The sequence below is a fragment of the Malus sylvestris genome, chromosome 5 (genome assembly GCF_916048215.2).
Source record: "Malus sylvestris chromosome 5, drMalSylv7.2, whole genome shotgun sequence".
Lineage (NCBI taxonomy): Eukaryota > Viridiplantae > Streptophyta > Magnoliopsida > Rosales > Rosaceae > Malus > Malus sylvestris.
In genome coordinates this window covers 9395867-9407172 of record NC_062264.1, presented here as the reverse complement: position 1 = coordinate 9407172, position 11306 = coordinate 9395867, and the positions used below count along the sequence as shown (strand labels likewise).

General features: G+C 39.2%; 3 protein-coding genes and 1 long non-coding RNA gene across 5 annotated transcripts; 1 reads left to right on the top strand and 3 right to left on the bottom strand.

The window, feature by feature from the left end:
• Window positions 1–388: 388 nt before the first annotated feature.
• LOC126622531 (uncharacterized mitochondrial protein AtMg00810-like) lies at window positions 389–1264 on the top strand. The gene is made up of 2 exons (XM_050291324.1): window positions 389–911; window positions 999–1264. Exons 1-2 carry the CDS (start codon window positions 389–391, stop codon window positions 1262–1264), a joined length of 789 nt encoding a protein of 262 aa, XP_050147281.1.
• A 1248-nt stretch (window positions 1265–2512) lies between these two features.
• Window positions 2513–2830, bottom strand: LOC126621564 (uncharacterized). The gene is made up of 2 exons (XR_007623087.1): window positions 2794–2830; window positions 2513–2703 (listed from the first exon to the last, which is right to left on the bottom strand). It is a non-coding gene; the product is annotated as an uncharacterized LOC126621564 (long non-coding RNA).
• A 14-nt stretch (window positions 2831–2844) lies between these two features.
• On the bottom strand, window positions 2845–3741 carry LOC126621563 (uncharacterized; the record flags this gene model as incomplete). The annotated part of the gene is made up of 2 exons (XM_050290091.1): window positions 2845–3150; window positions 3391–3741. Coding segments are annotated over 2 exons (549 nt in total), but the record flags the coding sequence as incomplete, so codon positions are not given.
• A 619-nt stretch (window positions 3742–4360) lies between these two features.
• Window positions 4361–8976, bottom strand: LOC126621559 (60S ribosomal protein L2, mitochondrial-like). 2 transcript variants are annotated; one of them, XM_050290084.1, is made up of 3 exons: window positions 8693–8976; window positions 6056–6249; window positions 4361–5213 (listed from the first exon to the last, which is right to left on the bottom strand). In XM_050290084.1, exons 2-3 carry the CDS (start codon window positions 6159–6161, stop codon window positions 4723–4725), a joined length of 597 nt encoding a protein of 198 aa, XP_050146041.1. In that variant the 5' UTR covers window positions 6162–6249; window positions 8693–8976; the 3' UTR covers window positions 4361–4722. The 2 variants fall into 2 exon arrangements, with proteins under 2 accessions (XP_050146041.1, XP_050146042.1); XM_050290085.1 differs by having other exon boundaries at window positions 6056–6241.
• Between the last annotated feature and the right edge of the window lie 2330 nt (window positions 8977–11306).

Below are 11306 nucleotides of genomic sequence, written 5' to 3'. Positions count from 1 at the left end.
ATATCAAATGGATGTCAAAAATGCATTTATGAATGGTGAACTTGAAGAAGAAGTTTACAGGAAACTCCCTCCTAGTCATCATCAATCCAGTGACCCCGAGTTAGTCTGCAAACTGCACAAATCTATTTACAGATTAAAACAATCTCCTCGTGCTTGGTATTCAAAGTTGAGCTCAGTTCTTGAAGAAGTTGGCTTAAAGAGAAGCAATGCAGATTCATCTCTCTTTGTTCGAATTTGTCCCAGTGCAACTTTAGTGGTTCTTATTTATGTGGATGATCTCATTGTCACTGGTGATAATGCCAGTGAAATTGTGTTACTAAAGAACACCCTCAAGTAGAAGTTTGCCATCAAAGATCTTGGGACACTCAAATATTTCCTTGGCATTGAAATGGCAACTTCTAAGAAGGGAATGTTTTTGAATCAACGAAAGTATATTCTCGATTTGCTTCAAGAAGCTGATATGTTGGATTGCAAGCCTGCCTCTATACCCCTTGACTGCAAACACAAAATGACCATGGATGGAGAAACACTCACTGATATCAGTTACTACCAAAGGTTAGTTGGGAGACTTATTTATCTTACAATAACAAGGCCGGACATTGCCTTTGCTGTCAGCCTTGTGAGTCAATTTATGCATTCTCCAACAATGGATCATTTGCAAGTTGTTAAGAGAATATTGCGGTACTTGAAAGGTTCTGTGGGACGTGGTCTTTTGATGCAAAACAATGTTCACACTCACATTCTTGGTTACACTGACGCGGACTGGGCAGGCAACTCCTTGGATCGCAAGTCAACTACTGGTTTCTGTATTTTTGTTGGAGGTAATCTAGTAAGTTGGAAAAGCAAGAAGCAAAGTGTGATTACTCGATCAAGTGCTGAGGCCAAGTATAGGGCTATGGCAACTACTGCTTGTGAATTAATCTGGCTTAAAGGCCTTCTTTCTGATTTAGGGTTTCCTAGCTCTTAACCAATGACTCTCATGTGTGATAACCAAGCAGCCATGCATATAGCTTCTAATCTTGTTTTTCATGAGAGGACCCAGCATAATGAGGTTGACTGCCATTACATCCGTGAAAAGGTTCAATCAAAGATCATGCAAACTCGTTACACTCCGAGTTCTTGTCAGTTTGCTGATCTCTTCACCAAGCCATTGGCGACTGCCGTGTTTCAAGGTCTTTTGTCCAAGTTTGGATCAATCAATCTCCTCGATCCAAACTTGAGGGGGAGTGTTGAAATAGATCAAAGTCACAAGTATGGGTTGTAATCATCACTATAGCTAAGTTTTGGGTTAAAGTGATGGCTACAAGGTTAAAGTGATGGCTACAAGGGTTAAAGTGATGGCTACAACTTTCCAACTTGTCATCTCACTTCTTGTTCAATCATACTTTTCTTTTTGTCAATATTTTTCCCTAAAATCTGGGATTTGCTTAATTGTATATTGTTATTTGTTCAATCCTTGGTGTGTACGGTTTCTTAGGGCAGAAACCATGTGGTGGATATTGGTAAAAGTCCTCTATCTTGTAATATGTTCTCTGGCTCTTTATAAGAGCTTTGTTCTCTCTCTTGTAAAGTTTATGAGAAATATACAAACCTTGAAAATCAATAAAGACAACTGGACTTACCTGGACAAAGTCAAGTAAAAGTGCAAAACCTAGATTTGCAAAGAACTTACAAAGTTCTTTTCTTGGACTTGTTTAGGTTTCACTTGCTTAAGTACTATCAACTTTATATATATTTTTTACGCATGTTTTTGTGGGCTCACTTCGTAATATATTTTAACGATCCAAATCGTTCATTTTTTTAGAACATCATTCATAGATCATTTTTACAAAAAAAAATTAGACAAATCCAAGACCATTAAGACATTATGAACGAATACGGTTCTACAAAAAAACCCTAAATCCTTAATCTAACAGTCATATGATTTCAAATTTGGATGATTTACGGTAGACATGATCTTGAGAGAAGACCTAAAAGATAGACGGTTCGGATCGTTGAAAACATTTCGACGTGAGCCCCACAAAAATGTACGTAATATATTGTGTAAAAAAGGAAGTGCTATAGATCCGCCCCATATATATTTTATCTTTGAAGTCTTACAACTCGACTGTTGTCTCATAATAAAAAATAACAAGACAAATGTTTGTGTTGGACACTCACAAGAAGGTGTAGGACTCCCATTATTTTAAGGTATGGAATGAGATTAAAAAACAATGGTGAGAGTTTAAGACAAACTTATAGTGTTTTTGTTTTATGCAATTTCTTCTCTCTATTGTGATGATTTTTATCTTAATTTTGAAACAAATTAATGAGATAAGAGGCATTCAGAAAAGAATAATACTTGGTGTAATGCAAGGAAGTTGAGACCGCGCTTTGTTTCTTTTTTTTTTTTTAACCCAAAACCTTGTCCAAAGAGTTTTTACAAATTAGCTGAGACTGAGCTTTAGGTTGATTACTTTGATTGATGATTTCAAATTCTAGCATATTTACGTGGGATAATTTTCTTAGGGAGTCGCAAAATATTTTTAACATTAGGATTAAGTTGATTAACGTTGTGTGCTTTTAAAGGAGAATGCTTTTCCTATCAAAGCCCCCCGCTTGATTATTAATTACATTGCAACGTCAAGCCCCAGCACCTAGTCTACGCCCAAGCCCTTTTCTCTATTCGTTTTCCAAAGGAACTAAGACTGCCTCCTCTTATTCCTGCACATCATCAAATCATATAATGCGTTACAGTGCAGTAAGAAAATGAAATCTACAACTTGTCCGTGTGCGAGAGAAAATACTACGAACCTTTAGAAGATAAACAGATGATAGACGTACCAAGGAAATATGAAGAAAGAATGCAACATAAAACCATATAAGTCTATAACATAAAAATGTGCCATCCCACACTGAACTAATGGCTCTGCAAATACCTAAGGAGCAATTCAATTTCAAACAACAAGAAGATTACATAAATTGTACTACTTTAGAAATAAGTGGTAGTACAACATCACCTAAATGGTTTTCAGGGGATGAGAGTACATACATGCTTTCAGGGTCTGTATAGCAATCCTTGTCAAGTATCTTTACAGAAACCTTCGTACCATTCCATTTAGCCACTTGATACGATCCCCGTTGAGAAAAAGGGAGAAATATATCAGCACTCTGTCTAAACAAGAAAGCACACATTAATTGTCTTGCCGATCTGCAACATTATGCACATCCTGATAGGAGTTCAATAATAGGGGACTCAGACTTCCAATTTTCCTGAGTACAAAGAAACTGCTTTCAATCACCCGAAGACTTGAGACATCATAAATACTACTACTAGACCGAAGCATACATGAACATTGAAAAGTAGAGCAGAAATCTACAAATGGTGGAGAAAAGGAGAAAAGGGACAACCTTTGTGATACCGTCACTCTTTCGAACTTGAAGCTCTAACGGATTGAGCTCATACTCTGGAACTTCTCGAGGATTCACAACAGTCATTGGTGCCTTCCTGATTTTGTAGAAAATAAAAACAAAGAGGATTGGCGGACGGGGTCGAGGGAGGACTGCCTGCCGAAGCTGAAGCGCAAGTTGTTCCTCCTGGGGTCGAGCGAGGATTGGCGGGAGAACTGGCGACTGAGGTTCCGGCGCAGCGACCCCATCGAGAACTGCCGTGATATCCCCCGCTTCAGCTGCGCCGCGATGTTCTCCATTTAATATAATCCAATGGAAGAAGTACGCGCATGCACAGCAGCTGTTGTACAATTACAGATACACGATCATCTCTGTCAACTCCTCCTCCTTATTTCTTTTTGCTTTTTTGGACGTATAAAACGCGGCAAACTTCAGTTTCTGTTATTATTTGTGTCATTATTCAAGAGCAATTACCTGTGACAAAATTACACGTAATTGCTTTTTTAATTCATTTTATTTATGGTCAGGCTGAATTTAGTTTGATTTGGGTATTGTACAGGCACAGCAGCAGATGAGAATGACATGGATTAAGCCTAAAAGAGGAATTGGCTGCCTCTAACAAAACAAGGATCAAGGAAGATCATGTCAGGCAAACCTTACTGGATCAGGCAAGATCAATCCAATTTCTCTGTGTTACAGGAAAGGCCCTCAAACAAGGTAAACTTTTGCCATGGGTGAAGAAATAAGGTGATTTTTCATTCTAACTGATCAAGTGTGTGTTTCTCATCAAGACAGTCCCGGCTCTACAAACCTATCGCCTATCAAACAATTCTAAAAGGGCAATGAATTCTGAAACGTCACATATCTTGATGCGTACATGGCATGCCTATCATTTCTCAAAGCACAGGCGATAAGCCTATGTTAGAAACAAAACCAAACTAAACATCTGCAATATTTGCAAAAACAGACATCAAGGACGAAACTTCAAATATCATTGTCTATCATCAAGTCAACTCAGTACATTGGCAAAACTGTAACAAATGCAACCTGGAATTGATTCAGGTAATCAACATCAAACCCGCTCGATACCAAATCATTAACATCAGGTAAAATGCATTTATCCAAAAGATAGTCACAGTTAAATCAACTAAGCTACTTACACAGCTTAATCCAGAAAACCAACACTTTCAGTAATTTGGCAAGGGAATAAGGTATGCAAACCTTGAATATCTTCTGAAGAGTTAAACATCTAAGTGCGACTTTTATTGCCATCTGAACTCATCACAAAGCTAACTTCCACACTAGTGTCAACATAAAGTGAATGATAAAACATTACTTTCTACGCTTGTTGGGACTGGTCTTGTAACCACCCTTGGTAGGCTTTCCCCAAGGTGTTCGAGAACCCTTCCCATGAGACCCACTACTCTTGCTCTTACCCTCACCTCCACCATGAGGATGATCAACTGGATTCATTGCCACTCCTCTAACCGTTGGTCTAATCCCTCGCCACCGGTTTTGCCCAGCCTTATAGAGTTTCTTGGGCTTATTTCCGTCACTTGGGACTGTACCAATAGTAGCCTGGCACTTAGCATCAATCCATTTTTCAACACCTGAAGGCAGTCTCACTAAACACCTTGAAGCAGTGGGTTCTTTCAAAATCTTTGCAAAAGTGCCTGGTGCTCGAACTAACTTGCCACCTTGGCCCGGGTTCATCTCGATGCTGTGTATTTTGGCTTGAATGTGCATATCAGCAAGAGGCATGCACCTTCCGTATTGTGAATTGATATCATAGTGAAACAACTGATTACTTGAACCAGCTACATCTGTGGAAAGTATAACAATACAAGTAAAGTTCGTTTCGGCGGCAACTAGATCAAGGCAATTAAAAGGAAAGGTTTTTCCTAGTTTTCCAGATGGCTCACGGAAAGCAACACCGCAAAATGGACACAATCATTCTCAGGATCATTGCTAAAATTAATATGGGTGTAAACTGCAAAGGTAGTTTACAGTGCAGAAGAAAGAGACGACGCCAAAGAGAAGGAAATGAAATAGCATAATATCAACATAGAAGAAGATTGTTCATTTATGGATACAACGGTTATTTTCTTATCATTGTTTTGTTTAAGACAAACAGAACATCTGTATTGTCTTCTCAAGTAGAAACATCCCAGATTCCACAAACTATGGCAAAAACATCCTTTGAAATACAACTGTTCATTCATCAAACTCTAGCCACCTACTGCCTACTGGCTCTGCCATAACTTTCTGCTTAACCCTATATAGCATTGACCTTCTAGTTGTAAGGGTATTTCTCCTAATTTTATAAACTAACAAGCTTTCCTATAGAAATTATACAGACAATAACTTCACTCAAGAATTCACTTCAAATCTGAGTAACCAATAACTGAAATCCACATTTCTTCCCCCATTAATTTCTCAGAAACCAAACAGCAATTTGGCTTAAACCTCCAACCCAATGAACTTAACATGCAAGCTTAAACATCTTTACCAGCTCCAATCAGCTAATTTAATAGCAATTTGGCTTAAACATCCTACCCAATGAGCTTAACATGCAAGCTTAAACATCTTTACAGCTCCAATCAGCTAATTTAAAATGATCTGAAATGTGGAATAGGAAATGCAGAAATGGCATGAAAGGAAATACCGGTGGAGAGAGTGCGAGTAGGGGCGGTGACGTTGATGACGTTGGAGTGTCGTAGGAGCCTACTCAACAGGGAAGACGAAGCTGCTCCAGCTCTCCACACCGCCATTCAATACACTTCTAGGGTTTCCTCCTCGTTTCTTGTTTGTTCACGCAGCCGAATTCAATCGGTGCTCTACGTTTTGGTTCCTGCCCAACTAAAGGGAGAGTGAGTTAAAGGTTTAGGTTATGACTAGTATGCCACTTTGTGGCACCATTGATCTTGAGAATTTTTATTTTTAATTTTCTCCAATATCTTAACACAACTATTTCAGCAAACAATATTGATCTTTGTGGCACCTTCTTACATTGCATCCTCTATGTGACAAATGTTTCTGATAGACATGCTTGCATGCATAAACATCAAAGGATAATTAAACTAAATATCAGATAACCCATCACAACTGGTTCATTCTCGCAGGAAAGAAATGAAATTGCAAATCGGACAGAAGAAACAGAAAACACAAACATCCACCATAGATTTGAGCTTATAACAACACAAGAAAGTATCAAATCTGTGCCTTAGCTTAACAAGATTTAATAGACAAAGCATACGATGAGCAGATTCGAACATGTTCAATTTGTAGAGGAGGATGTTGTCTTCCTAATGATATCTCTCAACTAGTATTACATGCACACTACGCAGAAAAATATCTTTAAAAGAACAAGTTAAAATGCATACCATGCTTAATCAAGACTAATACTATTGGAGCATTATCCCAAATTTTCATAAACCAATAAATGGAATAGTCATTCTACTGTTCATGGAAGTAAGATGTTTCCAGTTTTCATAATCCTGCTAAGATGTTTCTAGTTTTCTTATTAAGTAATTACTTCTACCTTTTTTATAGTGGTAAACTTATTAATCTGTAATTGCAATTGATTTGAGTTCCTTTTTATAGTGGGGATGTTATTAATCTGTTAGTATACGGGATGCACCTTGATTATGGGATTTAATAGTATACGGGATGTACAAATCCCAAATCTTTCAAGCATTTTATCAGAAAACTTTGCACACAATTCACAACAAATTGCAAATTGAATCCGAAAAATTGGAGATACACATATGAATACTAAAACATATGAATACTAACAGCATATGAATACTAACAAGCTGAGATGCAATTTGAGAGCAAAAAAGAAAACACTACTATACTCAAAGAGAGATCCTGATACATGTCAATACACCATGCCAAAAAACAAAAAGAAGAATACAAGAATCTTGATGATGAAAACATTAATGGTCTGTATGGAAATGGTATGCTATCAGTTGATGTAGAATGCATTTTTTCAATCAATTTCTACGACTCAAGTTCTACTCCTTTCGCTTATCTAGTTCCAGCCCAAACTAAAGATTTAACGGTTCAAAAACCCGAAGAATCAAACGCTACAAAATACAATAGAAAATTCCGTTGTGACAGTACATACTAAAACTAACTACTATATATATTTTTCCTAAAGCAGGTCATGTCCTCTGAAATTCTGAATTCAAAAGTGAAGTGCTTTTGCTCAGGACCTTTCCTTTTACTCTCCCCCTACACTACATTAGCCTAACGCCTCCTTTTTTAATACCAACAGTCTGCCAAAATCCAAAAACAACAGCATCCTCTGTCCTGCGATTTGTTAGACATAATGCAGAGACCTAATCAATGCCTGTTCTTTCTCTCGGTGACAATCGACATTAGCCTCAAAACTAAAGATTTAACCTAAGACCTAATCAATGCAAAAACAACAGACATAATCCAAGTGACAACCTAAGACCTAATCAAGCATTGTATATGTCCCAGCAAATAACAGCTGACCACAAGTCAACATATTTCACTATCAATTTAAAACAGGAAACGAAATATAATTTAAAAACAAAAAGAGAAGGAAACAACAACAACAACCCAATTCCAATCCAAAAACCAACCCAAACAAAGCAAACTCAATACTTTTAATTTCATGAGGGTAAATTAACGGCTCCAAATTACCCAAAAATGGAAATTTTAATTGGAGAATATACAAATGAACAAATTTTACACAAAACCCATGAACAAAAAGCAAAACCCATTATCCAAAACACAACCAAAAAAAAAAAAAAAAACCGAAAAGGGTCGGAAATAAAAAGCAGCATTAGATTACCAAAACGAAATTGTTCTCACACCCGGCCTTCTTTGGAGATGAGCCTCCATAGTCTCCCACAATACATTCACAAGTGGCTTACATCATTAAAACCCAGTTAACCGAATCGTATAAACAATCCAATTAACGAGAAAAAAACACAATATATGCCAATTAAGTCACGTAATTTAATGATCATCAAGAAATAAAGTAAGAAAATTGAGATTTGAGAGAGCAGCAGGAAAAGGGGAAAAAAAAAAAAAAAAAAAACTAGAAACCCAAAATCTCCAATCCAATCACACCGAGAAAGCATAATTTGCACAACAAAAGCACAATCGCAGTTGAAATTATCAAACAAAAATCAACTAATTCCGAATTAATTCGAAGCTGTTCTAAAATCAAGCTCAAGTAAAATCTGAGAAAAAATAGACGAATCTAATCTGCAGAAACGAAAAGTAATCGAAATGAAAGAAGAGGTGGAAGGGAATCGGAGCTTACCAGAGAGAGTGGTGGAGTTCAGTTTGAGGGAAGAAGATGAGGGAGATAACCGGGGCCAGAACGAAGGAGCACAGCGATCTCTCAGTCACACAGAGCAACGGCGTGCTAGAGAGAGTGAGTTGCGAGCAACCTGAGGGTTTTGGATTAGCACTACTGAAATTACACAAAAGTCCTTACTAAGGGCTGTTAACGAGTTTCGCGGATTCATCCAAACTGACCCGTTAACCACCCGACCTGTCTATCACTTATCCGAATACTAATTTTAACCCGGTCGGGTCGAAAATGCCAGGTGTGGATGCAAATTTCTTCCTCCTCGATCTTGGACGATTTTGCACCTACAAAACAATTAACACCTTAGGTTAAGGCCAAGAGCCTCACGCGCCCATGATGAATGGGGGGGGAGATTTGGCCGAAGAACCTCCGATGCCAAAGTTAGAATTTAGAGAGAAAGAGTGTTTAGAGAATTTTGGGGTTTTTGCCAAAGTGTTGGAATTAGCTTTTTGGTGAGAATGGGAGTATATTTATAGAAATAGGAGGTGGCTAGGGTTTTTAGGTTTAATTTAGGTTTAATTAGCCAATTTATTATGATAAATTTGCTAATTAAACATAAAGGGAATAAATGGATGGTTATAGAATCAATTAGCTAGCTTAATTGGGGTAGTAAAGTGGGAAAAGATAGGGAAGGTAGAAAGCTTAAAGGGATGGCCGGCCATGTGATGTTTTAGGGTTGAATTGGTTGTATTTTGTGGTTATTTGGATATAATGGATGGTTTAATTGAGAATTAATGCGTTAATTAGGCAATAAACCCATTAATTAGCCAATTAACATAATTTAAAAGGAATGTGTTTGGGAATTACCTTGTAGAAAGGATTTGATGAGATGGACTTTGAATTGTTACCTATTTTGGGCACTTCTGTCTTGGTTGAAAGAGGGTTGCCCGCTGCTTGCGCGTAGGAACCTCGTTGTACTGCAAGGGTATTTTTTTCCTTTTTGTCCAAAAAACCCACGTGTCGCCTTGTGAATATTTTTGGCTCCACAAATGCCCCCACACCTGTTGGGCTGCTCGCAGAAAAGGGCGGCAGGTGTAGAGATTTTCTTGCTTTAGGAAACTTAGGACTGCTTCCTATTTTGATGTAGATTCTCTCTTTAATAGGAAATTAGATCCTTCTAGGAAAGGGAAATAAATTTCTCTCAAAGCCTATTTAAGTCCACCTTAAATGGGTTATTAAATCAACTTTGGAGAGCGATTTATTCTACCCTACAAGAGAGAGATAGCTTAGAGGATATTTGTTCCCCCTCCTCTAGCAATCTTCTACATCTTGCCCGTACAAAGGACCATTTTTCGTTGCTTTCTTCGTCTTCTTCGTGCCGCACCAATGTAAGAAAAATTTAATTTTTCTTGCCTTATTCTTGGATAGTGCTATTGCGGGGTAGCCGTCGGGGTGGTGAGGCACGTCGGATGGTAGGGGCCAGGAGCTGGCTCGGCATGAGCTGAGGAGATGTCGTGGCAGGGACCACTGCTTGGGCAGCTTGGCTTGGCTTGAGCCAAGGGCAGCTTGTGCAGCTGGGGTCGAGGATTGTGGCGCTAGGGCACAGTGTTAGGCGAGCCGCATGGCTCATGTCCTTTGGGCTCTTGGACCTGACTCGGGCCAGGCTGGCGATTGAGAGAAATAAGGAGATTGCGGGTCTCATGGGCTGCTGGAATGTTGGGCATGCAGGCCTTCTGCCTGCTGGAATGCTGGGTTGAGCTCCCCTGCTGAGTACCATGAATGTCGTTGGCTGCTTAGTCTTCTTTGTTGAAAAAAAGGTGGGCTGCTCCAAAAAGATGAGGTAAAGATGATCAAGGCGGATGCATTGGCTCGTCTGATCGCTGTCGTGGAGCTTACTATGAATGAAGATGGAAAGAAGAGATCTTCTCCGCCTGCTCATGAGATGCCTAGTTAAGAAAAAACTGAAGACTTCTTCTGCTGCTCATGAGGGTCCGCTTGCTACCGAGAGGTATGTGATTAACATGACTTCTTCTAATGGGAAGAAAAATAAGGCTGCTAGATCTGAGCATGTGGCGTCTTCCATGTTGAGAATGGCTAGTACAATTGTGGATAAGATTGCTCAGCGTAAAGGTTTTATCATGCCCCTAGTGCCGAAGTCTGTACCAGGACGTTCTTTGGGAGCCAAGTTCGGTTCACCTTTGTAGAGACTTGCTATTATGAAGAGTGGTAAGGTGGACTCTGCTGCTAAAGTGGCGCCAAAGCCTGCTCCCTTTGCTGCTGAGATTGATTCGCCTCAGATTCAAGATCTTAAGCTTGCAATTTCTGAGCTTCGTTTCGCTGCTTATGCTAAGAAGGGAGTGGATGAGCTGCAGCGCGTCTGTGTTAGTCTGCTTAAGAAGAATGAGCAGCTGAAGAGTGAGAATGATGGGCTTGAGGTTTTAAGACCTTCTCTATTTCTCCGAAAGACTTGCTTGCTTTTACTTTTAAGGCTTCCATTGGTGAAGTAGTTGGAGAAGTTAGTGCCCAGACTGGGGCAGCCGGGGGTGAAGCGCCGGATGATGCCGTTGCTAAGAGTGTTACGGCTGTTGAAGGTGTGGCGACCGAGTAGTCGTGGGATGTCCAA

What these genes read in the sequence shown, in the direction of transcription:
- LOC126622531 (XM_050291324.1), top strand. Translation starts at nt 389, where the DNA reads ATGGCAACTTCTAAGAAGGGAATGTTTTTGAATCAACGAAAGTATATT. An exon ending in GGCTATGGCAACTACTGCTT is followed by an intron (nt 912 to 998) that starts GTGAATTAATCT and finishes ATAACCAAGCAG; the next exon opens with CCATGCATATAGCTTCTAAT.
- LOC126621559 (XM_050290084.1), bottom strand. Translation starts at nt 6,161, where the DNA reads ATGGCGGTGTGGAGAGCTGGAGCAGCTTCGTCTTCCCTGTTGAGTAGG. An exon ending in TACTCGCACTCTCTCCACCG is followed by an intron (nt 5,214 to 6,055) that starts GTATTTCCTTTC and finishes TACTTTCCACAG; the next exon opens with ATGTAGCTGGTTCAAGTAAT.